Source organism: Pseudopipra pipra, chromosome W, assembly GCF_036250125.1.
Source record: "Pseudopipra pipra isolate bDixPip1 chromosome W, bDixPip1.hap1, whole genome shotgun sequence".
NCBI classification, from domain to species: Eukaryota; Metazoa; Chordata; class Aves; order Passeriformes; family Pipridae; genus Pseudopipra; species Pseudopipra pipra.
Window position 1 is genome coordinate 3,516,168 of NC_087580.1, and position 26,444 is coordinate 3,542,611.

A 26,444-nucleotide genomic window follows, 5' to 3' on the forward strand; every position below is an offset into this window, starting at 1 on the left:
GAACTGCCCTCACAGAACTGTCCTCACAGAATCACCCTCACAGAGTCGCCCTCACAGTCGCCTTCACAGAATTGCCCTCACAGAGTCGCCCTCACAAAACCTCCCTCGCAGAATGGCCCTCACAGAGTCGCCCTCACAGAACTGCCCTCACAGAACTGCTCTTACAGAGTTGCCCTCACAGAGTCGCCCTCACAGAGTCGCCCTCACAGAGTCGCCCTCACAGAACTGCCCTCACAGAACTGCCCTCACAGAGTCGCCCTCACAGAACAGCCCTCACAGAGTCGCTCTCACAGAATCGCCCTCACAGAACAGCCCTCACAGAGTCGCTCTCACAGAATCGCCCTCACAGAACAGCCCTCACAGATTCGCCCTCACAGAACAGCCCTCACGGAGTCGCCCTCACAGAATCGCCCTCACAAAGTCACCCTCAGAGTCGCCCTCACAGAACTGCCCTCACAGAGTCGCCCTCACAGAACCTCCCTCACAGAGTCGCCCTCACAGAACTGCCCTCACAGAGTTGCCCTCACAGTGAAGACACCGAAGGGATGGGTGTTGGAATATGTGTGTTTATTTTAGGACAGTTTGGTTGCAAAGGAAAGCAGGGATGGAGCCGCTTGGCTTATTGTTATCTACAGTAATGTAAAAGCATAAAAATAACACTGAAGTGATGGGAAGCGAGATTATGTGACTCTGGGAGAAACTTAAGAGGAACTTGGCAATCTGAATACAGACGTGGTGAGATGTATCCGTGTGTGCATGAAATTGCTTGGGAGTGTTTTTCTCCTGGGCAGAGAATGCTTAACTAAAAAGTGGATATAGAGAAAAGCTACTGACTGGAATTTACTGCTGATGTAACGAGGTGGATAAACCATGAAAGAACTGTAATAAATGATTTTGTTATACCACACGGGGTCCGTTGCCTGAGAGTGTCAGGTGGAGGCATCATCCAGCTTCCCAATGTCTCCTGCCATGGGCGGGGAGAGCTGGAAAGGGGCTTTTTGGCAAACCAACTTGTGGTCACTGGCACAGACATCAACATCCAAGCTCTTGCCTTTCAGGGTCCCACACCCTTCATCCACCTCCGGCAGGTCCCCAAACCTGCACAACAAAGGGTTTATTGCCCCATAACCAACCCCAACGTGCCCTGTGACCCCAATGTGCCCCAGGACCCCAACTCTTGGTCTGCAGAGTGTTGCCAGAGGAATAAGAGACCCTTGCATGGACCCCAGCGATGTGTGGACGTGGATCGGAGTCTCAAATGGACCAAAGCTGCTTTTTGCCCCCCCAGACCTTGGACACTCACCTGTGGGGGTCGTAGGGGGTGTCGTCCACCCATGTCCACTCCTTCTGCCGTGACCTCAACCCAACCCACACCGACCTCGGGCGCCTGCCTGTGACACTCTCGACGTTCTCCTGGGACGTGGAAGGGACCAGTTGCTCCAAAAAAATCTCTCTGTGGGGAGTTCCGTGGGGTGCAAAGCCACAGAACAAACCTGACCCCCCAAATCCGTGGGACACAAGCAGTCCATGCTCTGAACCCCAAACCCTCCTGCTTCTGGGAGCCTTTTGCTCCCCTGCCCCCCTAAAAACCCAGGACTTCAGGGTCCTTTCCGAGCCTTTTCCTCCCTGTTTACCATTTCTGTCTCGTTCTTGAGCACCACCAGCTCAGAGCCCTGATCTTCGCAGCTTTTCCTGCCCCGAGTCCAGTTTCCCGATTCCTTGGAGAGCCAGTAGCATCTCTCCCCACGGAGCTGCCAGTCCTGGGGGCACAACTTGCAGCCAGCAGGGGCTGGAGAGGAGGAAAGGCCACGAATGAGACACCCCAAAGGTGAGCAAGGTCTTCCCTGACCCCCCAAATGAAAGGCACCAAACCCTCGAGTCATTTCCCACCCTTGTGGTTTTTCTGCTCTGCCACCACGAAGGAGGAGGAGGAGGAAGAGGGAGAGGAGGGGGAAGAAGAGGAGGAGGAAGAAGTTGGGTGACCATAAGGGCACAGTGAGTGTTTGGGGTGCAGGAAGGGTGGTGAGAAACATCCCCCCTTGGGCTGACCGTGCTCCTCCGGGGAGGTGGGACCGCCAAAAATCGCATGGAAAAGAGAATTCTTCCTTAAAAATGCTCCTTTTTGCCAGAGAACCCTCAGTGCAGGGTCTCCTCGCAGGAGGAGCCCCCCCGAGGTCCCACCTGAGCCTCTCCCAGCAGAGCCAGGTGGGAAGGGGGCTCACCTGGGGGGCTCTGCCCCTGGGGCTGGCAGAAGAACTGCACCAGGGATGGGAAGATGCATCACTCTGTCTGGTTCCTGGCCTGGATCTCAACTCTGGCGTCACTTTCAGGACCTGGAGAGCCCTGAAAAACTGGGAGCAAAGTGAGAAGTTGAAGCCAAACCACAAACCCCACAGAGACAGGTCGGGTTTTGCCCCACAGTTAATGAATTAGGCCCGAAGCCCACGGGTCTTGCCCTTCTCCCTCGTTCGTGGGGATGCTCCAGGTGTGCCCAGAGGGGTTTTGCTCTTGGCTCTCGTGCCTGCACCAACCCTCCAGGGCCTGAACCGCTGCAACAAACCCAGATTTCCACTACCAGGCCTCTTGCCAGGGTGTGAGATGGAGATAAGAGCTGGTTACTCACCACTCACATTTCGGAGCACCACCAGCACCAGCAGGACGAGGTGCCCCAGTGCCCCGGCTGTGAGGAGGACTCTGTGCCACCACGGGCACGGGGCAGGAGCTGGAAGAGGCCACATTTAAGCTCAAAAAAACATGAAGAAGACTGGGGGGTTAGAGAAAAAAAACCAATACCAAACCCCTGTGCTGAGCTGTGACTTCAAGCAGAAGTTTCTGGTTGCTTTGCTTCCTCCAAAGCCATAAATTCCCCCCTGACAGGGTTCGAGCCAGGGCAGCACCCCCGGGGGAAATTGGGGGGCTCAGGGGGTGCAGCAGCCTCGGGAGTAGCCTCGAGGACCCAGTGACAGAGGGCAGGACCTGGGAACTCCCAAACAGGCTCAGTTTCCAGCTGGGAGTTGGTGGCTGTGGGTCCCTCCAGCCCTCGACTCCTCCGGGGTCCGGACAGGGCTCGGCCCCTTCCCTGCCCTCCCAGGGGTGGTGGCTCCTCTGGGGCTTCCTGGGATCCCCTTTTGGCCACCGAGTGAAGGGTCTGGGAAACAAAACTGTTCCAGTTCCGGAGATTTTCCAGCCTCTCCTGTCCCTGTCTTGCTCCGGACAATCCCAGATCCCATTTCAAAGGCCACCCCATGAGCTTGGAAACCTGAATGCAGGGATGGAGGAGCAAACAGATCCCAAAGGTAACGGACCCAAAACTCTTCCCAGGGCCTGAAATAAGCCTTTTCCCCCCCAAAATACACTCACCAGGACATTTCTCAGCCGGGGAAGGCTCATTCTCAGGATGTCTCAGATTGGCATGACCCATTTCCCCAGCCATGGTGGCTCTGGAGGTCGTTGGCGTGTCCCGAGAGCGACACCAGACTCGGACACCTTCTCACCTCGTGACCAACGTGCGTCCGGTCCCAGGAAATGGCACCAACTGGGCCTTTTATGTTTCTTTGGGGTTTTTTTTTAAACATATCTTTATATTCTTCAGTCTCCCCTGTGCCTGGGGAAAGGGTTTAGGGTGTCCCCAGTTAGGAGGAGGAGGAGGGGGCTCACCTGGAGGTGCAGGAAGACGCACAGAGTTGGGCCAAACAGGTGGAAATTTATTACATTAATCAAATTAATTTATTAAATTAACTCAAAAAGCCAGTGACTGAGGTTTTTTGGGGGGTGAGGCTGAAATGTGACAGGTGATATTTGGTGTTGCTTCCCCAAAAAGCATCTCTCAGGGATGGGGTGGTGGCAGAAATGCTGCAGCCATGGGAGGGTCAGAACCAGGCAGGGCAGGAGGAGCTGACACCCCCCGGTCATTTAGGGTTTTTTTTTCCCCACTTGTCTGACACCCCCTTTGTCCCCCTCGACCCCATCAGTCAGGACACGGCCCCGTTCTGGGGGGGCAGAGCCGCTCCTGGGGGGCACCGGGGGATCCTTTACCCTCCTCGTGCAGCTCCAAGCGCCCGAGGGGCCAAGTCCTGGTTTCTGGGGCTGCCCCCACAGTTGCTTTTGGGGTCCCCCGTGGGCTGCGGGGGCCGCTCGGGGCCGGGACAGGACCGAGGGAATGTCTGCAGGAATGTCCGCGGGAATTCCCGGCTCGTGCGCATCCCCTGCCGGCCGCGGCGCACAAACGCACCCGATTTCCCTCCGAAAAGGGGGAAAAACAGCCCCAAATCCCTTTTGCCCGAGCGGAGGAGGGGGACAGAGTTCGGGCAGAAAAGTCCAAAAATGGGTTTTGCCCAGCTCGGGAAGCACAAAACAAACAGAAGTGAGGTGGGACCCCCCCAGCAGCACTTGTGTGCCATCGCCCCCCCTGAAGCCCTCCAGGGTGACTGGGCAGACTGGGAGCACTGGGAAGCAGCCCCACGTCACCCCTGGGAGCTCCAAGGTTCCGACATTTGGGATGGAATCATGGAAAGTGGCAGGGGGAGCAGGGGAAGGGACAGGGGGGGATTTCCAAAGGTTTTATTGCAAAAGTGAACGTGGGATCTCCTGCTTCACTCCGGATAGGCAGCATCATACATGTATACAGGGTTAGGGTACAACTGTGGACTGTTAGAGAAGCAGGATGAGTTCTGGGATGGTTCTAGAAGGACAAAGAAACCCAGAGTCCCCAGTCCAGGCAGCCACACATGGGCTTCCACATCATCTCCCCTCCCTGCAGGCTCATCTCCTTCAGCCCAGGCACTGAGGTGACCCTGAGGGGTTGCACTGAGGTATCCGCGGCACCAAACTCTGAGGCGATGCAGATAAACAACTGCAAGGCCGGTGGAGAGCTGAGGTGTGCTGGGAGAAGATGCAAAGCTGTTGAGTCTTCAGGATGGAGGAAAAGGTCCCCTTCCCACCGTTTATTCCAGGTGATCCTGGGGTCTGTTGCAGAGGTAAGGTCGCTGAGCCGAGCAGAGCCCGCTCCTGAAGCGCCGGTGGCCCAGGTACACACACTCTGAGTCACCGAGGATGGGGACCCTGCAAGGAGGAGCAGAGACAGCATTGGCACCACGGGGGGGGACAGTCTGTGCCCCCCTGTGCCCCCATCCCCCCGGGACTCACGAGGAGTTGTAGCTGCTGCCGTCCACCCACTGAAACCTCTCGCCCCGTCTCCGCAGCCCGAGCCAGTAATCCAGGCTGTCGTTGAGGCGGAAGAGGAAGCCCTGGGAGGGAGAGAGGAGCAGGTAGTGAGAGCTGGCCCAGGCCAGGAACCCCCCTCAGCCTCCCCTCTGCCACTCACACACCCCCCAGAGCCCCTCACTCACCATCTCCTTGTCGCTGAGCACGGCCAGGGAGGCCCCGAGCTCGGAGCACCGATCCTGAGCCTGCTCCCAGGTCCCCTCATCCCTCGAGAGGTAGTAACAGACCCTGTTGTACCCGACCCAGGCCTCGGGACAGGCCAGGAACTCTGGAATCCTGGGTGTGACTGGAATCTCTCCAAGTCTTCTCACTGAAGAAGGAAAGGGAGAATGTCTGAGGATTCCCCTCCACAGGGAGCCCAACCCTGTGCCCAGAGCTGCTTCTGAGCTGAGGCAGCTGCTCCTCCCTTACCTGCCAGCACAGCCATGGCCACCACCAAAGCCAGGAGCAGGAGCAGAACCACTGCCAGGGCGAGATGCCCTGGGAGCCTCATGCCTGGGGCAGGAAAGAGCCATGAGGACGGGGCTCACATCCCTCACAGGGCTCTTCCAGACCCCTGGAGCAGCCTCACACCTGCCAGCCCTGCCCTCGTGGGGTGACACTGTCCCCTCCCCACAGGACACAGGGGTGGCCCTGCAATCACCCAGAAGGCGTTTTCTTGTTTGCTGATCAATCCTGGGGACCCAGGGGCTCCTTCACAACCCCGTCCCCGGAGCAGAATCCACCCTCCACGTCCAAACTCACGAGTGCCCTCTCTCTACTTGTGACAAGCTGCATCTCGAGGCATCAGTGGTGCTGGCAAAGCCTCTTTCAGCCCAGGCTTGGGGGTGGTTTTACCACCACTGTTGAGGCAGAGTGGAGAGACCATGATGAGAGGACACGGCTGGGCCCTGTGGGACACTCGGGCTCAGGAAGGCGATGCCAGCAAAGTCCTGCCCTGTCCGTTCACAGTGACCTGTGGAGAACAAACGGGAGCTCAGGGTCCAGCTCCTGCAGCCTCAGCTCCATCCCCGGTCCCCTCATGGGCCCTTCCCAGCCCGGGAACAGCCCCTGCCCTGGCACTTTGGAGCGTTTCCAGGAAAGGATTCTGTTTACAGGCTGGGATATAGTGGTTTATGAAAGGGAGGTGGTTACACCACTATGCAAGTCCGGGTTGTCCTAGCGGCCTCTCACAGAATCATCGACCAGGTTTGAAAAGACCTCCGAGATCACCAAGTCCAACCCTCGATCCAACCCCGCCGTGCTTCCCAGACCATGGCACTGATGCCACATCCAGTCTCACCTTCAACACCGCCAGGGACGGGGACTCCAGCCCCTCCCTGGGCAGCCCATTCCAATGGCTGATTACTCACTCTGCAAAGAATTCCCGCCTAACATCCATCCTAAACCTCCCCTGGCACAGCTTGAGACCGCGCCCTCCTGTCCCACTGCTGATTCCCGGAAGAAGAGCCCGACGCCCACCCAGCTCCCCCCTCCTGTCAGGGAGTTGTAGAGAGTGAGGAGGTCTCCCCTGAGCCTCCTCCTCTCCAGGCTGAGCCCCCCAGCTCCCTCAGCCTCTCCTCAGAGGACCTGTGCTCTCACTGCGTTACTGAACGATTTGGGCTGAACGGGACCCCAAATCCACCTTTAAAACGCGGGGAAGGACCAAACCGCCAGAACCCCCGAGCGCCTCCAGCCCCAGGAGAAGCGAACGCGGGTCTCACCTGCGCCGGGGCCGCGTCCGAGCTCCGCCGCCGCCTCACCGGGGTCCGGACACTGCCGTCGCTCCCGGTGTGGCCACGACTCCGAGGACTCCGTGGACGAGAACTCCGTGGACTCCTTCGTGGGCGTGCCCCACCCTCACGGCCGTGACCAATCAGCGCGCGGGAGCCAAGAGTGACGGGTCAAACAGCCAATAGCGAGGCTTTGGCCCGGTCCGCAGTGGGTGCCGCTGATTGGTGGAACCGTGAGGGCGTTCCGCCATCTTGGCTCCCTCAGGGCGAACGTGCCCCCCCCCCCGGCACCCGCGGGCGTTCCCTCGGGTCTTTCCCCGCCCCGCACGGGGCGAGCGGCCCCCGCAGCTCCCGCACCGACCAGGACACGAGGGACAGCCGTGGGGTCGTACAAACTTTAATATAAATGTAAAAAAAGGAGAAGGAGAGAGAAGCACAGCGGCAGCACTGATACAGTAACTCTGCTGAGGCCATAATCAGGACATTCTACATTCACAGATTCATAGGTTCATATAGCTTTCAGCAGCGGCTAAATACTTCATTTGTCATGGCTGGGCTTCACGAACGAAGATTAAGGAAGGCTCTATCCACATGTGTTACAGGCACGCTGGTGGCTAATGAGGCCAATATGAGATAGACATATCCGATTGCAAAAGGCACAGCAGAAAGACTCCTTAGAGGGTAAAAATACTTCACATGCGCACATTAAAGAACCATGGTGTTATGCACCTACACCAATATAAACAGTCGTAGAAAATTAGGAAAACTTGTGGAGAAAGAAACCCCTAGTCCATGAAGGCACACATCCACTTCCACATCATGTCCTTGCAGGTTCACCTTGAGATTACAATGACAAAAGGCACTGAGGTTCCTGAGGTTGTGCTGAGATGTGTCACAAAGTAAACATTCACCCGAAGAAGGACATCCCTGGGCTAGTGGAAGAAGGAAAGCTGTGTCTTCAGGATGGAGAAGGTCCTTTCTCCCTCACTTCCATTACAGGTGAGGTTGGGGTTTGCTGCAGAGATACGGCAGCTGCTTTGAACAGTTCTCACTCCTGAGTTTATGGTCCGCCAGGTACACACACTCTGAATTGCCCAGGACCTCCAGCCTGCAATGAGGAGCAGAGACAGCGCTGTTACAGGACAGGTCTGTTAACAGGACAGGTCATCTCTGCCCGTTGCCCCAGCACATGAGGAGACAAGCGCTGCCCAGGAGGGAGAATCCCAGCAGCCTCGTCCCCCCCATCCCCTGCCCCCCCTGGGACTCATGAGGAGTTGTAGCTGCTGCCGTCCACCCACTGCAGCCGCTCGCCCCATCTCCGCAGCCCGAGCCAGTAATCCAGGTTGCCATTGAGGCGGAAGAGGAAGCCCTGGGAGGGAGAGAGGAGTGGGTAGTGAGAGCTGGCCCAGGCCAGGAACCCTCCTCAGCCTCCCCTCTGCCACCCACACACCCCCCAGAGCCCCTCACTCACCATCTCCTTGTCGCTGAGCACGGCCAGGGAGGCCCTGAGCTCGGAGCATCGATCCCGAGCCTGCTCCCAGGTCCCCTCATCCCTCGAGAGGTAGTAACAGACCCTGTTGTACCCGATCCAGGCCTCGGGACAGGCCAGAAACTCTGGAGCCCCGGGTGTGACTGGAATCTCTCCAAGTCTTTCTGAAGAAGGAAAGGGAGAACGTCTGAGGATTCCCCTCCACAGGGAGCAGGGAGCCCAGCCCTGTGCCCAGAGCTGCCTCTGTGCTGAGGCAGCTGCTCCTTCCTCACCTGCCAGCACAGCCACAGCCATCACCAAAGCCAGGATCAGGAGCACAGACAGCACCAGGAGCACAGTCAGCCCTCGGCGGGATCTGAACCAATTGCCTGGAGGAGGAAAGAGCCACTGGCCGTGAGGACGGGGCTTTGCTGAGCAGGCCCAGCCCTCACATCCCCCCACCCAACACCAGAGCAGCCAGAAGTGTTGGCACCAGCCACTGACGGGGCCGAGAGGCCTCTTCCATATACCTGGAGCAGCCTCACACTTGCCAGCCCTGCCCTCGTGGGGTGACACTGTCCCCTCCCTATAGGACACTGGTGGCCCTGCACTCACCCAGATGTTTTCTGAGGGTCTTCCTTGTTTCTGATCCATCCTGGTGACTCAGGGACTCCTCTGCATTCTCACCATTCCAGTTGTGTTCACCCTCCATATCTTGAATCACTGCAAACTTAGAAGAGGCACCTTCTTGAAGGGGACAAGCCGCGTCTTGAACCTGAGGCATCACTAGGGGTGAAATAAAAACCCTCTTTGAGTGCAGATTTAACAGGAGCACTGTGTCAGACCGTAGAGAATACATAGAGAACAGTCCAGAGAGGGGGATTGTGCCCAGCGGCTCCTGCCCCGGCAGTTTGGAGCCCAGGGACACTGAGCACCGACGAATGAGTCACTGCTTGCAAAATATCCCAGGGAGCAGCAGGAAAAGCAGCACCGCGATCTTCTCCAGGCTGGCTGCAGGATCGCATCTGTCATTCAGTCCAAGAATGGTTTGGGACGGGATGGGACCTTCAAGCCCATGCCATCCCCCCGCTGCCCCGGACACCTCGCAGCAGCCCCGGTGGCTCCAAGCCCGGTCCCACCTGGCCGGGAACACTCCCGGGGACGGGGCAGCCAACTCTGTCCGACCGGGAGGAACCGGGACGATCCCCGACGGGGGCGCACGGTTGGGTACAGAGACAGCCCCGCCGGCCCGGTCGGTGGCTGCCCCCGGTCCCCCCTCCCCGACCCCGCGGCCGATGCGGCGCGATGAGCGATCGGGCTGCGCGGGGCCGGCGCTGAGACCCGCTGAGAGCCACCGGGGGCCACCGCTCCAAACTCTTCACCTCCAGCGCCCGCACCGCCAGCACCCCCCGGCCCAGGGCAAGGCGAACCCGCCAGACCCCCCTTTTCGCCCCCTCCCGCTCCCCGAGCCCCCGCAGCACCGAGCGGATCCCACCTGCGCCTGGACCGCCCGCACCCCTCGCCCGGCTCCGCCCCTTGTCACCAACGCCGCCGGCTGCCTCCGCCGGTGGGTCGCTCCACAGGGGGAACACGGGAGGGGCGGGGGGACGAGGAGGAACACGGGGACACGGCGCTGACCCAGGGATGCGGCGCGATGAGCGATCGGGCTGCGCGGGGCCAGTGCTGAGACCCGCTGAGAGCCACCGGGGGCCACCGATCGAAACACTTCACCCCCAGCGCCCGCCAGAGCCCCCTCCCCAGAACCGCCGACACTCTCCACCCAGGACAAGGCGAACCCTCCAGACCTCCCTTTTCGCCCCCTCCCGCTCCCGGAGCCCCGACAGGACCGAGCGGATCCCACTTGCCCCTGGACCGCACCTCGTGGCGGGAGAGGGCGGTCCCGCCCTCCGCCGGGGCGGGCGGCCAGAGCCCGGCTCCCAGCACACACTCTCCACCCAGGGCAAGGCGAACCCTCCAGACCCCCCTTTTCGCCCCCTCCCGCTGCCCGAGCCACGGCAGCACCGAGCGGATCCCACCTGCGCCTGGACCGCCGAAGACGGCCGGCTTCGTCCCCGCGCCGGCTCCGCCCCTCCGCCGGCTCCGCCCCCCCGCCGCCGCCGGCGCCGGCCGGCTCCAGAGGGGACACGGGAGGGGCGGGGGGACGAGGAGGAACGCGGGGACACGGGGGTGACCCGGGGATGCAGCGCGATGAGCGATCGGGCTGTGCGGGGCCGGCGCTGAGAGCCGGTGAGAGCCACCGGGGGCCACCGCTCCAAACACTTCACCCCCAGAGCCCGCCAGAGCCTCCTCCCCAGCACCGCCGGCACTCCCCCTTTTCGCCCCCTCCCGCTCCCCTAGCCCCGGCAGCACCGAGCGCATCCCACCTGCGCCTGGACCACACGCGCTCTCCTTCCCCCTTCTCCCTTCTTCTTCTCCTTCTCCCTTCTCTTTCTCCTTCTCCTTCTCTTTCTCCTCCTTCTTCTCCGCCGCCGCTTCCCCGCGTTTGGGTACCTGCCGTTCAGTGCTGGCGGGCGGGTGTAACAGGAGCCGTTCCCCGGACGGCCCCGTCACACCGAGGGGGCGGTGGCGGCTGCGGCACCGGGCGAGAGGAGAGGAGGGACTTCGGACCAGGCGGAGGGGGCCTGGCGGGCTGGGGGGTCCCCGGACCGGCAGGAGGGCAGGTGGGACAGTCCTGCTCAGAGGGTCGTGGGTGAGCCAATCTCCCCGGGAATATCCCTGGGATTGTGTGTAGTGGCTCAGGAAAAGTAGGGAGTGAAAGGCTTGCCCTAATCATTTTAGTGGGGCAGAAGCTTGTGTGCCCTTATGAGGTTGTGAGCTGTGCTGGTGGAGGTACGTGCCCTTCCTAATAACCCCCAGTGCCTCCCAGTATCCCCCAGATCTTCCCAGCGTGCCCTGGTGCCCTCCAAGTGCCCACCAATACTCCCTAGTGCCTCCCAGCCCAGATCCAGTGTTCCCCAGTGCCCACCAGTCTTTTCCCAGTCCCCCCCTGTGCCCTCCAATGCTCCCTGATGCGCCCCAGTGCCTCCCAGTACCTGCTGGGGGGCAAGGGAGGGAAATGAGGTCCCCCGGGATGTGTTTTCCCTGGGATGGAACACGGGAAGGGAAGGGGCTGTCGGTGCTGACCAGGACATGAGGGACAGCAGTGGGGTCGTACAAACTTTAATACAAATGAGTAAAAAAGGAGAAGAAAAGAGAGGCACAGCAGCAGCACTGATACAGTAACTCTGCTGAGGCCACAATCAGGACATCCCAGGTTCACATTCATTGATTCAAGTAGCGTTCAGCAATGGAAAAATACTTCACACGAGCACATTCAGGCACTCTAGTGCTTGAATACAGTGCATATCGTGTAAACTGTTAGAGTATAAATATAAAGTAAATATAAATAGAGAATGAGGAAGACTTGTGGAGAAAGAAACCCCTAGTCCACGAAGGCACACGTCCACTTCCACATCATGTCCCTGCAGGTTCACCTCCTTGAGACCAGCTACTGAGGTGACAATGACAAAAGGCACTGAGGTTCCTGAGGTTGTGCTGAGATGTGTCACAAAGCAAATGTTCACCCGCAGAAGGACATCCCTGGGCTAGTGGAAGAAGGAAAGCTGTGAGTCTTCAGGATGGAGAAGGTCCTTTCTCCCTCACTTCCATTACAGGTGAGGTTGGGGTTTGCTACAGAGATACGCCCGCTCTGTTGAACAGTCCTCACTCCTGAGTTTATTGTCCGCCAGGTACACACACTCTGAATTGCCCAGGACCTCCAGCCTGCAATGAGGAGCAGAGACAGCGCTGTTACAGGGCAGGGCTGTTAACAGGACAGGTCGTCTCTGCCCATTCCCCCCAGCACATGAGGAGACAAGCGCTGCCCAGGAGGGACAGTCCCAGCAGCCTCATCCCCCCCATCCCCTGCCCGTCCCCCCGGGACTCACGAGGAGTTGTAGCTGCTGCCGTCCACCCACTGAAACCTCTCGCCCCATCTCCGCAGCCCGAGCCAGTAATCCAGGTTGCCATTGAGGCGGAAGACGTGGTCCGGGGAGGGAGAGAGGAGGTGGTCCTGTGAGGGAGAGAGGAGCAGGCAGTGAGAGCTGCCCCGGGCCAGGAACCTCCCTCAGCCTCCCCTCTGCCACCCACACACCCCCCAGAGCCCCTCACTCACCATTTCCTTGTCGCTGAGCACGGCCAGGGAGGCCCTGAGCTCGGAGCACTGATCCCGAGCCTGCTCCCAGGTCCTCCAATCCCTCAAGAGGTAGTAACAGATGCTGTTGTGCTGTTCCCAGGCCTCAGGACAGGGCATATGCTGTGAGAACTTAAGTGCAACTGGAGAGACAAAGGGAGACAAAGAATCTGAGGATTCCCCTCCACAGAGAGCATGGACCCCAGCCCTTTGCAGAGGGGTTGGGTGAGGCAGCTGCTCCTCCCTTACCTGCCAGCACAATCACAGCCACCACTAAAACCAGGATCACACACAGGAGCACAGTCAGCCCTCGCCAGGACATGAACCAATTGCCTAGAGCTGGAAAGAGACAGTGGCCGTGAGGATGGAGCTGTCCTGAGCAAGCCCAGCCCTCACATCCCCCCACCCAACACCAGAGCAGCCAGAAGTGTCGTCACCAGCCACTGACGGGGTCGAGAGGCCTCTTCCAGACCCCTGGAGCAGCCTCACACTTGCCAGCCCCGTCCTCTGTTGGCAACACTGTCCCCTCCCTACAGGACACAGGTGGCCCTGCACTCACCCTGACATTTCCCAAGGATCGTTTTTTGTATATTCCTTTTTTCTGTTCCATCCCGGAGACTCAGGGACTCCTCTGCATTCTCACCATTCCAGTTAGAAGAGGCACCTTCCTGACCAGGACAAGCCCCATCTTGAACCTGAGGCATTGCTAGGGGAGAAAAAAACCTCTTTGAGTGCAGATTTATCACCACTACAGATGTTTGCCTGGTGTTTCTGCAAGCAGGAACCTGTGACTCCTGGTGCTGGGAGCAGGTGAGGGTCAGAGTGTCGTCCACGTGCCCCTCCTGGTGCAGGATGGCCGGGGGGGGGGGCATGGAGGGGTCAGAGGGACCCCCGGGGACCCCTCCGAATCCACAGAGACCCACAGGGACACTCCCAAACCCACAGGGACCCCTCAAGGTAAATAGGACCACCCAGAGGCCCCCACAGTCCATATGCCCCTCCTAGTGCAGGATGGCCTGGAGGGGGCACAGCAGGGGGTCAGAGTGGCTCCCCACATCCTCAGGATAATGGGTGGGTCCGTTGGTGTGAGGTCAAGGCAGAACTCCTGGAGAAGCTCTTCCCACACTCCCCACACTTGCAGGGTCTCTCTCCGGTGTGGATGTGCTGGTGCTTGACAAGACTGGAGCTCTGCTTGAAGCCCTTCCCGCAGTCGGTGCCCCTCCCCTGTGTGTGTCTGCTCATGCCTGAGGACATCTGAGCTGGTCTGAAACCTCTCCCCACATTCCAAGCACTTGTAGGGCCGTTCCCCACTGCGGATGTGCCGGTGTTGGATCAGGGTGGAGCTGTCACTGAAGCTCTTCCCACACTCCCCACACGGGTAGGACCGTTCCCCAGAGCATTGTGTCAGACTGTAGAGAATAGGTAGAACACAGTCCAGAGAGGGACTGTGCCCAGTGGCTCGTGCCTGGACTAATGAGTCACTGCTTGTAAACTGTGCCGGGGACCGGAAAGAAAAGCAGCAGCGCGGTGGCTCCAGCCCCGGGATGGCAGGATCGCATCTGTCATTCAGTCCAAGAATGGTTTGGGATGGGAGGGGCCTTCAAGCCCATCTCATCCCCCCGCTGCCCCGGACACCTCGCAGCAGCCCCGGTGGCTCCAAGCCCGGTCCCACCTGGCCGGGAACACTCCCGGGGACGGGGCAGCCAACTCTGTCCGACCGGGAGGAACCGGGACGATCCCCGACGGGGGCGCACGGTTGGGTACAGGGACAGCCCCGCCGGCCCGGTCGGTGGCTCCTCCCGGTCCCCCCTCCCCGACCCCGCGGCCGATGCGGCGCGATGAGCGATCGGGCTGCGCGGGGCCGGCGCTGAGACCCGCTGAGAGCCACCGGGGGCCACCGCTCCAAACTCTTCACCCCCAGTGCCCGCCAGAGCCCGCCAGAGCCCCCTCCCCAGCACCGCCAGCACTCCCCGCCCAGGGCAAGGCGAACCCGCCGGACCCCCCTTTTCACCCCCTCTGCTCCCCGAGCCCCGGCAGCACCGAGCGGTTCCCACCTGCGCCTGGACAACACGCGCTCTCCTCCTTCTTCTCCTTCTCTTTCTCCTTTTCCTTCTTCTCCTTCTCTTTCTCCTTCTCCTTCTTCTCCTCCTCTTTCTCCTTTTCCTTCTTCTCCGCCGACGATTCCCCGCGTTTGCACACCTGCGTTTCGGTGCCGGGGCATTTCAAGCACACGGGGGCGGGTGCAACATGGTGCGCTGACCAGCTCCGGCCAATGAGAGGAGCGTAGGAAGAAAGCCCGGGGCGGTCCGATCGCCGGGCAGCCGGGCGCGGTTCCTTGTTCTCACCCGGGGCGCTCTGATCGCTGTGCAGGCGAGCACGGCGCTGTTCGTCGTTCGCGTTCTCGCCCGGCGCGGCACGATCGCTGTGCAGCCGAGTACGGCGCTGTTCGTCGTTCTCCTTCTCTCCCGGCGCGGCGCGATCGCTGTGCAGCCCAGCAGGGCGATGTTCGTCGTTCTCCTTCTCTCCCGGCGCGGCACGATCGCTGTGCAGCCCAGCAGGGCGATGTTCGTTCTCGTTCTCGCCCGGCGCTGTTCGTCATTCTCCTTCTCTCCCGGCGCGGTCAGATCGCCGTCCAGCAACTGCATCCTGCAGTCCTCTGAGGAACTTTTCTCCTTCAAGAAGAACACGGGCTGGTTTGATGAAAACAATTAAGAGATCCAGGAATTGTTGAGGGAGAACTGCCCACCGAGCACACCTCACTCAGCCTTCTTGTCATGTAAGAAAAGCCGCCTTTCGTCTCGCACGCAGCAAGCTCCAACAGCAACTCCGTGACATCCAGAACAAGTGGCGGATCAGTCTAGCAGGAAAAATTCAATTATGCGCAGATACGGGTGATCACAGAGGATTCTATGAGGCCTTGAAAACAGCATACGGACCTACACACCAGGTCCAAAGCCCTCTACTCAGTGCTGATGGGCAAACACTTCTCACAGATAAAACCTCCGTTCTGAATCGATGGTCTGAACACCTTCAGACTCTTTTCAGTACCAACTGTGTAGTTCAAGGCTCAGCAATTCAGTCCATTACACAACAACCGGTGAAAAATGAATTGGATATTGCCCCTACTATGGGAGAAACTCTTAAGGCCATACAGCAGGTGAAAACTGGCAAGGCAGCCCATTCCAGTGGCTGATTACTCACTCTGCAAAGAATTCATTCAACCTAAACCTCCCCTGGCACAGCTTGAGACCGCGCCCTCCTGTCCCACTCCTGGTTCCTGTGAGAAGAGCCCGACGCCCACCCAGCTCCCCCCTCCTGTCAGGTAGTTAGAGAGAGTGAGGAGGTCTCCCTTGAGCCTCCTCCTCTCCAGGCTGAGCCCCCCCAGCTCCCTCAGCCTCTCCTCAGAGGACCTGTGCTCTCACTGCGTTACGGAACCATTTGGGCTGAACGGGACCCCAAATCCACCTTTAAAACGCGGGGAAGGACCAAACCGCCAGAACCCCCGAGAACCTCCAGCCCCAGGAGAAGCGAGCGCGGGTCTCACCTGCGCCGGGGCCGCGTCCGAGCTTCGCCGCCGCCTCACCGGGGTCCGGACACTGCCGTCGCTCCCGGTGCTGCCAGAACTCCGAGGACGACTCCTTCGTGGGCGTGACCCACCCTCACGGCCGTGACCAATCAGCGCGCGGGAGCCAAGAGTGACGGGTCAAACAGCCAATAGCGAGGCTTCGGCCCCGTCTGCAGTGGGTGCCGCTGATTGGTGGAACCGTGAGGGCGTTCCGCCATCTTGGCTCCCTCAGGGCGAACGGGGCAATCCCGGCACCTGCGGGCGTTCCCTCGGGTTTTTCCCCGCCCCGCACGGGGCGAGCGGCCCCCGCAGCTCCCGCACCGACCAGGACACGAGGGACAGCCGTGGGGTCGTACAAACTTTAATATAAATGTAAGAAAAGGAGAAGGAGAGAGAAGCACAGCGGCAGCACTGATACAATAACTCTGCTGAGGCCACAATCAGGACATTCTACATTCACATTCATAGGTTCATATAGCTTTCAGCAGCGGCTAAATACTTCATTTGTCATGGCTAGGCTTCACGAACGAAGATTAAGGAAGGCTCTATCCACATGTGTTACAGGCACGCTGGTGGCTAATGAGGCCAATATGAGACAGACATAACCGATTGCAAAAGGCACAGCAGAAAGACTCCTTAGAGGGTAAAAATACTTCACATGCGCACATTAAAGCACCGTGGTGTTATGCACCTACACCAATATAAACAGTCGTAGAAAATTAGGAAAACTTGTGGAGAAAGAAACCCCTAGTCCATGAAGGCACATGTCCACTTCCACATCATGTCCCTGCAGGTTCACCTTGAGATCAGCTACTGAGATTACAATGACAAAAGGCACCGAGGTTCCTGAGGTTGTGCTGAGATGTGTCACAAAGTAAACATTCACCCGAAGAAGGACATCCCTGGGCTAGTGGAAGAAGGAAAGTTGTGAGTCTTCAGGATGGAGAAGGTCCTTTCTCCCTCACTTCCATTACAGGTGAGGTTGGGGTTTGGGGTTTGCTGCAGAGGTACGGCAGCTGCTTTGAACAGTCCTCACTCCTGAGTTTGTGGTCCGCCAGGTACACACACTCTGAATTGCCAAGGACCTCCAGCCTGCAATGAGGAGCAGAGACAGCGCTGTTACAGGGCAGGGCTGTTAACAGGACAGGTCGTCTCTGCCCATTCCCCCCAGCAGATGAGGAGACAAGCGCTGCCCAGGAGGGACAGTCCCAGCAGCCTCATCCCCCCCATCCCCTGCCCGTCCCCCCGGGACTCACGAGGAGTTGTAGCTGCTGCCGTCCACCCACTGAAACCTCTCGCCCCGTCTCCGCAGCCCGAGCCAGTAATCCAGGTTGCCATTGAGGCGGAAGAGGAAGCCCTGGGAGGGAGAAAGGAGCAGGCAGTGAGAGCTGCCCCAGCCCAGGAACCCCCCTCAGCCTCCCCTCTGCCACCCACACACCCCCCAGAGCCCCTCACTCACCATTGCCTTGTCGCTGAGCACGGCCAGGGAGGCCCCGAGCTCGGAGCATCGATGCTGAGCCTGCTCCCAGGTCCTCCAATCCCATGAGAAGTAGTTACAGACCCTGTTGTACCCGATCCAGTCCTCAGGACAAGCCACAAACTGTGGACCCTTAGGTGTAACTGGAATCTCTCCATGACTTTTTCCTGGAGAGAGAAAGGGAGAACGTCTGAGGATTCCCCTCCACAGGGAGCCCAGCCCTGTGCCCAGAGCTGCCTCTGTGCTGAGGCAGCTGCTCCTTCCTTACTTGACAGCACAGCCACGGCCACCACGTTCAGGAGCACAGACAGCACCAGGAGCACAGTCAGCCCTCCACGGGATCTGAACCAGTTGCCTGGAGGAGGAAGAGCCACTGGATGTGAGGACGGGGCTTTGCTGAGCAGGCCCAGCCCTCACATCCCCCCAGCCAACACTGGGGCAGCCAAGGGTGTTGGTGCCCGCCACTGACAGGGCCGAGAGGCCTCTTCCAGACCCCTGGAGCAGCCTCACACTTGCCAGCCCCATCCTCTGTTGGCACCAGCCACTGTTGTTGGTGCCAAGCAGAGCACGAGGCCTCTAGCAGACCCCTGGAGCAACCTCCCACTTGCCAGCCCTGCCCTCGTGGGGTAACACTGTCCCCTCTCTACAGGACACAGGTGGCCCTGCACTCACCCAGATGTTTTCTGAGGGTCTTCCTTGTTTCTGATCCATCCTGGTGACTCAGGGGCTCCTCTGCATTCTCACCATTCCAGTTGTGTTCACCCTCCATATCTTGAATCACTGCAAACTTAGAAGAGGCACCTTCCTGACCGGGACAAGCCCCGTCTTGAACCTGAGGCATCGCTAGGGGAGAAAAAAAACCTCTTTGAGTGCAGATTTCACAGGAGCACTGTGTCAGACTGTAGAGAATACCCAGAGAACAGTCCAGAGAGGGGGACTGTGCCCAGCAGCTCCTGCTCCAGAAGTTTGGAGCCCAAGGCCACTGAGCGCCGACGAATGAGTCACTGCCGGGGACCAGAAAGAAAAGCAACGCTGCGATCGTTCCAGGATGGCTGCAAGATTGCATGAATTCAATCCAAGAATGGTTTGGGACGGGATGGGACCTTCAAGCCCATGCCATCCCCCCGCTGCCCCGGACACCTCGCAGCAGCCCCGGTGGCTCCAAGCCCGGTCCCACCTGGCCGGGAACACTCCCGGGGACGGGGCAGCCAACTCTGTCCGACCGGGAGGAACCGGGACGATCCCCGACGGGGGCGCACGGTTGGGTACAGAGACAGCCCCGCCGGCCCGGTCGGTGGCTCCCCCCGGTCCCCCCTCCCCGACCCCGCGGCCGATGCGGCGCGATGAGCGATCGGGCTGCGCGGGGCCGGCGCTGAGACCCGGTGAGAGGCACCGGGGGCGGCCGCTCCAAACTCTTCACCCCCGGTGCCTGCCAGAGCCCGCTCCCAGCACCGCCGGCACTCCTCCGGCCCAGGGCAGACTCCCCTTTTCGCCCCCTCCCGCTCCCCGAGCCCCGGCGCTCCCATCTGCACCTCGAACATGCGCTCGCCGCTGCCTCGATTTCTTGACGGCCGGAGCATTTTATCCCGACGGGCCCGTGACGTCGGCGAGGAAGGCGGGGACGAGGCAGAGCAGAAATTTTCGCTGAGGAAGGAAGCGACGAGGCAGAGGAGAGATTTTCGCTGAGGAAGGAAGCGACGAGGCAGAGGAGAGATTTTCGCCGAGGAAGGAGGGGACGAGGCAGAGAGGAGGTTGCACTGCACTGACCGCCCTCACAGACGGGAACCTCCAGCGGGAAACGGTGCAGGAAAAGGGCAAGAGAAACACCGCTTTGTCTCCTTTCCGGCAGGACTGGGACACTTTTTGCTCCTCTCAGCCAATAAACCCTTTGTCGTGCAGGTTTGGGGACCTGCCGGAGCTGGATGAAGGGTGTGGGACCCTGAAAGGCAACCACTTGGATCTTGATATCTGTGTCGGTGACCACAAGTTGGTTTGCCAAAAAGCCCCTTTCCAACTCTCCCCGCCCAGGGTTGGGAAGCTGGATGATGCCTCCACCTGACACACTCGGGCACGGACCTCGTGTGGTACAAAAAAAAATTTTATTACCGTTTTTTCATGGTTTATGCACCCTGTTAAATCAGCAGTAAATTCCTGTTAGTGACTTTTCTCTATATCTACTTTTTAATTAAGCATTTACAGAGCAGGAGAAAATACTCCCAAACAATTTCACACACACATGGATACATCTCACCATGTCTGCATTAAAGTTGCTGAGCTCCCCTTGAGATTCTCTCAGGGTCATATAATGTTGGTTCCTGATACTTAAGAGTTATTTTTATGCTTTTATATTACTACAGATAACAATAAGCCAAGCGGCTCCATCCCTGCTTTCCTGTGCAACCCTGTCCAGGCCATGGGCTGCAGCTTTTCCAGGAGTGTGGCCTGGGAGACAGTGTCCAAGGCTTTGCTGGAGGACTTTTCAAGGTCCCTCTGGATGCCGACCCCAGGGAAGAGCTGGAGCTGTGTCAGGGTAGGGTCAGGTTGGATCCCAGGAAAAGGTTCTTCCCCCAGAGGCTGGTTGGCACTGCCCAGGCTCCCCAGGGTAGTGGGCACAGCCCCAAAGCTGCCAGAGCTCCAGGAGGGTTTGGATGATCCTCTGAGGCACAGGGGGTGACTCCTGGGGATGGGCCTGGGCAGGGCTGAGGGTTGGACTTGATGATCCTTGTGAGGTGCCTTCCAATTCAACATATTCTGGGGTTCAGTTAATATTTCATGGCCAGACAACTGGGATGTTTCCCCAGCCGTTCCAATTGCAGTGCTGGGGTGAAGATCCCTCATCTGGTCAGAGATTTAGGCTGAGAGTCCCAGTTTGGGGTCTCCTAATTTCCCCTCCCACAGGACATAGTCATTGGGGCGGCTGCAGATCCAGTTCTTCTCCGTGTGGCACAGGGACGAGCTGATCCACCAATAGTACAGGTATGGGTCATGCCAATCTGAGACATCCTGGGAATGAGCCTTCCCCGGCTGAGAAATGTCCTGGTGAGTGTATTTTGGGGGGGAAAAGGCTTATTTCAGGCCCTGGGAAGAGTTTTGGGTCCGTTACCTTTGGGATCTGTTTGCTCCTCCATCCCTGCGTTCAGGTTTCCAAGCTCATGGGGTGGCCTTTGAAATGGGATCTGGGATTGTCCGGAGCAAGACAGGGACAGGAGAGGCTGGAAAATCTCCGGAACTGGAACAGTTTTGTTTCCCAGGCCCTTCACTCGGTGGCCAAAAGGGGATCCCAGGAAACCCCAGGGGAGCCACCACCCCTGGGAGGGCAGGGAAGGGGCCGAGCCCTGTCCGGACCTCGGAGGAGTCGAGGGCTGGAGGGACCCACAGCCACCAACTCCCAGCTGGAAACTGAGCCTGTTTGGGAGTTCCCAGGTCCTGCCCTCTGTCACTGGGTCCTCGAGGCTGCTCCCGAGGCTGCTGCACCCCCTGAGCCCCCCAAACCCCCCAGGGGTGCTGCCCTGGCTCGAGCCCTGTCAGGGGGAATTTATGGCTTTGGAGGAAGCAAAGCAACCAGAAACTTCTGCTTGAACTCACAGCTCAGCAGAGTGGTTTGGTTTTGGTTTTTTTTCTCTAACCCCCCAGTCTTCTTCATGTTTTTTTGAGCTTAAATGTGGCCTCTTCCAGCTCCTGCCCCATGCCCGTGGTGGCACAGAGTCCTCCTCACAGCCGGGGCACTGGGGCACCTCGTCCTGCTGGTGCTGGTGGTGCTCCGAAATGTGAGTGGTGAGTAACCAGCTCTTATCTCCATCTCACACCCTGGCCAGAGGCCTGGTAGCGGAAATCTGGGTTTGTTGCAGCGGTTCAGGCCCTGGAGGGTTGGTGCAGACACGAGAGCCAAGAGCAAAACCCCTCTGGGCACACCTGGAGCATCCCCAGGAACAAGGGAGGAGGGTAAGACCTTTGGGCTTCGGGCCTAATTCATTAACTCTGGGGCAAAACCCGACCTGTCTCTGTGGGGTTTGTGGTTTGGCTTCAGCTTCTCACTTTGCTCCCAGTTTTTCAGGGCTCTCCAGGTCCTGAAAGTGACGCCAGAGTTGAGATCCAGGCCAGGAACCAGACGGAGCGATGCATCTTCCCATCCCTGGTGCGGTACTTCTGCCAGCCCCAGGGGCAAAGCCCCCCAGGTGAGCCCCCTTCCCACCTGGCTCTGCTGGGAGAGGCTCAGGTGGGACCTCGGGGGGGCTCCTCCTGCAAGGAGACCCTGCATTCCTGCACCGAGGGTTCTTTGGCAAAAAGGAACATTTTGAGGGAGAATTCCCTTTTCTGTGCGATTTTTGGCGGTCCCACCTCCCTGGAGGAGCACGGTCAGTCCGAGGGGGGATGTTTCTCACCACCCTTCCTGCACCCCACTGTGCCCTTATAGTCACCCAACTGCATCTTCTTCCTCCTCCTCCTCCTGTTCATCTCCTCTTCCTCCTCCTCCTCCGTGGTGGCAGAACAGAAAAACCACAACGCTGGGAAATGACTCGAGGGTTTGGTGCCTTTCATTTGGGGGGTCGGGGAAGACCTTGCCCACCTTTGGGGTGTCTCATTCGTGGCCTTTCCTCCTCTCCAGCCCCTGCTGGTTGCAAGTTGTGCCCCCAGGACTGGCAGCTCCGTGGGGAGAGATGCTACTGGCTCTCCAAGGAATCGGGAAACTGGACTCGGGGCAGGAAAAGCTGCCAAGATCAGGGCTCTGAGCTGGTGGTGCTCAAGAATGAGACAGAAATAGTAAACAGGGAGGAAAAGGCTTGAGAAGGACCCAGAAGTCCTGGTGTTTTTAGGGGGGGACAGGGGAGCAAAAAGCTCCCAGAAGCAGGAGGGTTTGGGGTTCAGAGCATGGGGACGCTCATGTCCCACTGATTTGGGGGATCAGGTTTGTTCTGTGGCTTCACACCCCGTGGAACTCCCCATGGAGAGATTTTTTTGGAGCAACTGATCCCTTCCACGTCCCAGGAGAACGTTGAGGGTGTCACAGGCAGGCGCCCGTGGTCGGTGTGGGTTGGGTTGAGGTCACAGCAGAAGGAGTGGACGTGGGTGGACGACACCCCCTACGACCCCCACAGGTGAGTGTCCGAGGTCTGGGGGGGGGAGGAAAAAAAGCAGCTTTGATTCATTTGAGACCTCGATCCACGTCCACACATCGCTGGGGTCCATGCAAGGGTCTCTTATTCCTCTGGCAACACTCTGCAGACCAAGAGTTGGGGTCCTGGGGAACACTGGGGTCACAGGGCACGTTGGGGTTGGTTATGGGGCAATAAACCCTTTGTTGTGCAGGTTTGGGGACCTGCCGGAGGTGGATGAAGGGTGTGGGACCCTGAAAGGCAACAGCTTGGATCTTGATGTCTGTGCCAGTGATCACAAGTGGGTTTGCCAAAAAGCCCCTTTCCAGCTCTCCTCGCCCACGGCAGGAGATGTTGGGAAGCTGGATGATGCCTCCACCTGACACACTCAGGCAACGGACCCCGTGTGGTATAACAAAATCATTTACATTTCTTTCATGGTTTATCCACCCTGTTACATCAGCACTAAATTCCAGTCAGTAGCTTTTCTCTATATCCACTTTTTAGTTAAGCATTCTCTGCCCAGGAGAAAAACACTCCCAAGCAATTTCATGCACACACGGATACATCTCACCACGTCTGTATTCAGATTGCCAAGTTCCTCTTAAGTTTCTCCCAGAGTCACATAATCTCGCTTCCCATCACTTAAGTGTTATTTTTATGCTTTTACATTACTATAGATAACAATAAGCCAAGCGGCTCCATCCCTGCTTTCCTTTGCAACCAAACTGTCCTAAAATAAACACACATATTCCAACACCCATCCCTTCGGTGTCTTCACTGTGAGGGCAACTCTGTGAGGGCAGTTCTGTGAGGGCGACTCTGTGAGGGCGACTCTGTGAGGGCGACTCTGTGAGGGCGACTCTGTGAGGGCAGTTCTGTGAGGGCAGTTCTGTGAGGGGGACTCTGTGAGGGCTGTTCTGTGAGGGCAGTTCTGTGAGGGGGACTCTGTGGGGGCTGTTCCGCCATCTTGGCTCCCTCAGGGCTCCTTCAGCCACCCTGGCACCCGCGGACTTTCCCTCAGACCTTTCCCCACCCCGCACGGGACGAGCGGCCCCCGCAGCTCCCGCACCAACCAGGACACGAGGGACAGCGGTGGGGTCGTACAAACTTTAATACAAATGGGTAAAAAAGGAGAAGAAGAGAGAAGCACAGCAGCAGCACTGATACAGTAACTCTGCTGAGGCCACAATCAGGACATTGTACATTCACATTCACAGATTCATGTAGTGTTGAGCAGCAGATAAATACTTCATATGCACACGTAGTGTTATACATCTGCATCGTTAAGGTGTAAACATATAGTCATAGAAAATTAGGAAAACTTCTGGAGAAAGAAACCCATAGTCCACAGAGGCACATGTCCACTTCCACATCATGTCCCTGCAGGTTCACCTCCTTGAGACCAGCTACTGAGGTGACAATGACAAAAGGCACCGAGGTTCCTGAGGTTGTGCTGAGATGTGTCACAAAGCAAATGTTCACCTGCAGGAGGACATCCCTGGGCTAGTGGAAGAAGGAAAGTTGTGAGTCTTCAGGATGGAGAAGGTCCTTTCTCCCTCACTTCCATTACAGGTGAGCTTGGGGTTTGCTGCAGAGATACGGCAGCTGCTTTGAACAGTTCTCACTCCTGAGTTTATTGTCCGCCAGGTACACACACTCTGAATTGCCAAGGACCTCCAGCCTGCAATGAGGAGCAGAGACAGCAGGTCTGTTACAGGGCAGGGCTGTGAACAGGACAGGTCGTCTCTGCCCATTCCCCCAGCAGATGAGGAGACAAGCGCTGCCCAGGAGGGACAGTCCCAGCAGCCTCATCCCCCCCATCCCCTGCCCGTCCCCCCAGGACTCACGAGGAGTTGTAGCTGCTGCCGTCCACCCACTGCAGCTGCTCGCCCCATCTCTGCAGCCCGAGCCAGTAATCCAGGTTGCCATTGAGGTGGAAGATGTGGTCCTGGGAGGGAGAGAGGAGGTGGTCCTGTGAGGGAGAGAGGAGCGGGCAGTGAGAGCTGCCCTGGGCCAGAAACCCCCCCCAGCCTCCCCTCTGTCACCCACACCCCCCAGAGCCGCTCACTCACCATTTCCTTGTCACTGAGCACGGCCAGGGAGGCCCCGAGCTTGGAGCATCGATTCTGAGCCTGCTCCCAGGTCCTCTCATCTTTCAGGAGGTAGTAACAGACGCTGTTGTGCTGCTCCCAGGCCTCAAGAGAAGGCACAAAGCATGGATCCTTAGGTGTAACTGGAATCTCTCCATGACTTTTTCCTGGAGAGAGAAAGGGAGAACGTCTGAGGATTCCCCTCCAAGGGAGCCCAGCCCTGTGCCCAGAGCTGCCTCTGTGCTGAGGCAGCTGCTCCTTCCTCACCTGCCAGCACAATCTTATCCACCACAAAAGCCACGTTCAGGAGCACAGACAGCACCAGGAACACAGTCAGCCCTCAGCAGGATCTGAACCAATTGCCTAGAGCTGGAAAGAGCCACTGGCTGTGAGGATGGAGCTGTCCTGAGCAGGCCCAGCCCTCACATCCCCCCAGCCAACACCAGAGCAGCCAGAAGTGTCGGCACCAGCCACTGATGGGGCCAAGAGGCCTCTTCCATGCACCTGGAGCAGCCTCACACTTGCCAGCCCTGTCCTGGTGGGGTGACACTGTCCCCTCCCTACAGGACACAGGTGGCCCTGCACTCACCCTGACATTTCTCGAGGATCATTTTGTGTATATTCCTTTTTTCTGTTCTGTCCCGGAGACTCAGGGACTCCTCTGCATTCCTACCATTCCAGTTGCTTCCACTCTCCATATCTTGAATCACTGCAAACTTAGAAGAGGGACAAGTCGCAACTTGAACCTGAGGCATCGCTGGGGGTGAAAAAAAACCTCTTTGAGTGCAGATTTAACAGGAGCATTGTGTCAGACTGTAGAGAATACATAGAGAACAGTCCAGAGAGGGGGACTGTGCCCAGCAGCTCCTGCCCGGCCAGTTTGGAGCTCTGGGGCACTGAGGGCTGATGAAAGAGTCACTGCTTGTAAACTGTGCCAAGGACCGGAAACAAAAGCAGCAGCGCGGTGGCTCCAGCCCCGGGATGGCAGGATCGCATCTGTCATTCAGTCCAAGAATGGCTTGGGATAGGAGGGACCTTCAAGCCCATCCCATCCCCCCGCTGCCCCGGACACCTCGCAGCAGCTCCGGTGGCTCCAAGCCCGGTCCCACCTGGCCGGGAACACTCCCGGGGACGGGGCAGCCAACTCTGTCCGACCGGGAGGAACCGGGACGATCCCCGACGGGGGCGCACGGTTGGGTACAGAGACAGCCCCGCCGGCCCGGTCGGTGGCTCCTCCCGCTCCCCCCTTCCGATCCCGCGGCCGATGCGGCGCGATGAGCGATCGGGCTGCGTGGGGCCGGCGCTGAGACCCGGTGAGAGCCACCGGGGGCGGCCGCTCCAAACTCTTCACCGCCAGTGCTCGCCAGAGCCCGCTCCCAGCACCGCCGACACCCTCCACCAAGGGCAGGACGAACCCGCCTGACCCCCCTTTTCGCCCTCCCCGAGCCCCGGTGCTCCCATCTGCACCTGGAACACGCGCTCGCCGCCGCTGACTCGATTTCTTGGCCGCCGGAGCGTTTTATTCCGACGGGCCCGTGACGTCGCCGAGGAAGGCGGGGACGAGGAAGAGGAGAGGTTGCACTGCACTGACCGCCCTCATAGCCGGGCACCTCCCCCGGAA

At 58.8% G+C, this 26,444-nt stretch overlaps 7 protein-coding genes, 1 long non-coding RNA gene and 1 pseudogene across 12 annotated transcripts in view; 3 read left to right on the forward strand and 6 right to left on the reverse strand.

Annotated features, from left to right (window-relative positions):
• LOC135404434 (class I histocompatibility antigen, F10 alpha chain-like) overlaps window positions 1-26,444 on the forward strand; it is a 214,735-nt gene that overhangs the window by 102,912 nt on the left and 85,379 nt on the right. The gene's annotated exons all lie outside the window — the stretch shown is intronic.
• LOC135404456 (C-type lectin domain family 2 member B-like) overlaps window positions 1-26,444 on the forward strand; it is a 47,176-nt gene that overhangs the window by 4,861 nt on the left and 15,871 nt on the right. The window lies entirely within an intron of this gene.
• LOC135404480 (killer cell lectin-like receptor subfamily B member 1C) lies at window positions 553-3,640 on the reverse strand (annotated as a pseudogene).
• LOC135405977 (early activation antigen CD69-like) lies at window positions 4,545-25,434 on the reverse strand. The gene is made up of 5 exons (XM_064640490.1): window positions 25,413-25,434; window positions 25,091-25,162; window positions 5,349-5,533; window positions 5,146-5,246; window positions 4,545-5,061 (listed from the first exon to the last, which is right to left on the reverse strand). Exons 1-5 carry the CDS (start codon window positions 25,432-25,434, stop codon window positions 4,944-4,946), a joined length of 498 nt encoding a protein of 165 aa, XP_064496560.1. The 3' UTR covers window positions 4,545-4,943.
• LOC135404445 (early activation antigen CD69-like) lies at window positions 7,317-18,596 on the reverse strand. The gene is made up of 5 exons (XM_064639198.1): window positions 18,310-18,596; window positions 17,906-17,992; window positions 17,620-17,804; window positions 12,351-12,475; window positions 7,317-8,043 (listed from the first exon to the last, which is right to left on the reverse strand). Exons 1-5 carry the CDS (start codon window positions 18,476-18,478, stop codon window positions 7,929-7,931), a joined length of 681 nt encoding a protein of 226 aa, XP_064495268.1. The 5' UTR covers window positions 18,479-18,596; the 3' UTR covers window positions 7,317-7,928.
• LOC135405978 (C-type lectin domain family 4 member G-like) lies at window positions 8,200-9,362 on the reverse strand. Its single transcript, XM_064640491.1, has 3 exons — window positions 9,019-9,362; window positions 8,407-8,792; window positions 8,200-8,304 (listed from the first exon to the last, which is right to left on the reverse strand). The coding sequence occupies exons 1-3, from the start codon at window positions 9,260-9,262 to the stop codon at window positions 8,200-8,202; spliced, it is 735 nt and encodes a 244-aa protein (XP_064496561.1). The 5' UTR covers window positions 9,263-9,362.
• Window positions 15,113-16,727, reverse strand: LOC135404513 (uncharacterized). Its single transcript, XR_010425704.1, has 3 exons — window positions 16,140-16,727; window positions 15,351-15,452; window positions 15,113-15,267 (listed from the first exon to the last, which is right to left on the reverse strand). It is a non-coding gene; the product is annotated as an uncharacterized LOC135404513 (long non-coding RNA).
• LOC135404481 (killer cell lectin-like receptor subfamily B member 1B allele A) lies at window positions 20,616-23,852 on the forward strand. Its single transcript, XM_064639259.1, has 6 exons — window positions 20,616-20,676; window positions 21,313-21,411; window positions 21,684-21,812; window positions 22,244-22,398; window positions 22,624-22,733; window positions 22,945-23,852. The coding sequence occupies exons 1-6, from the start codon at window positions 20,616-20,618 to the stop codon at window positions 23,111-23,113; spliced, it is 723 nt and encodes a 240-aa protein (XP_064495329.1). The 3' UTR covers window positions 23,114-23,852.
• On the reverse strand, window positions 23,827-24,991 carry LOC135405979 (early activation antigen CD69-like; the record flags this gene model as incomplete). The annotated part of the gene is made up of 3 exons (XM_064640492.1): window positions 23,827-24,414; window positions 24,581-24,681; window positions 24,806-24,991. Coding segments are annotated over 3 exons (402 nt in total), but the record flags the coding sequence as incomplete, so codon positions are not given.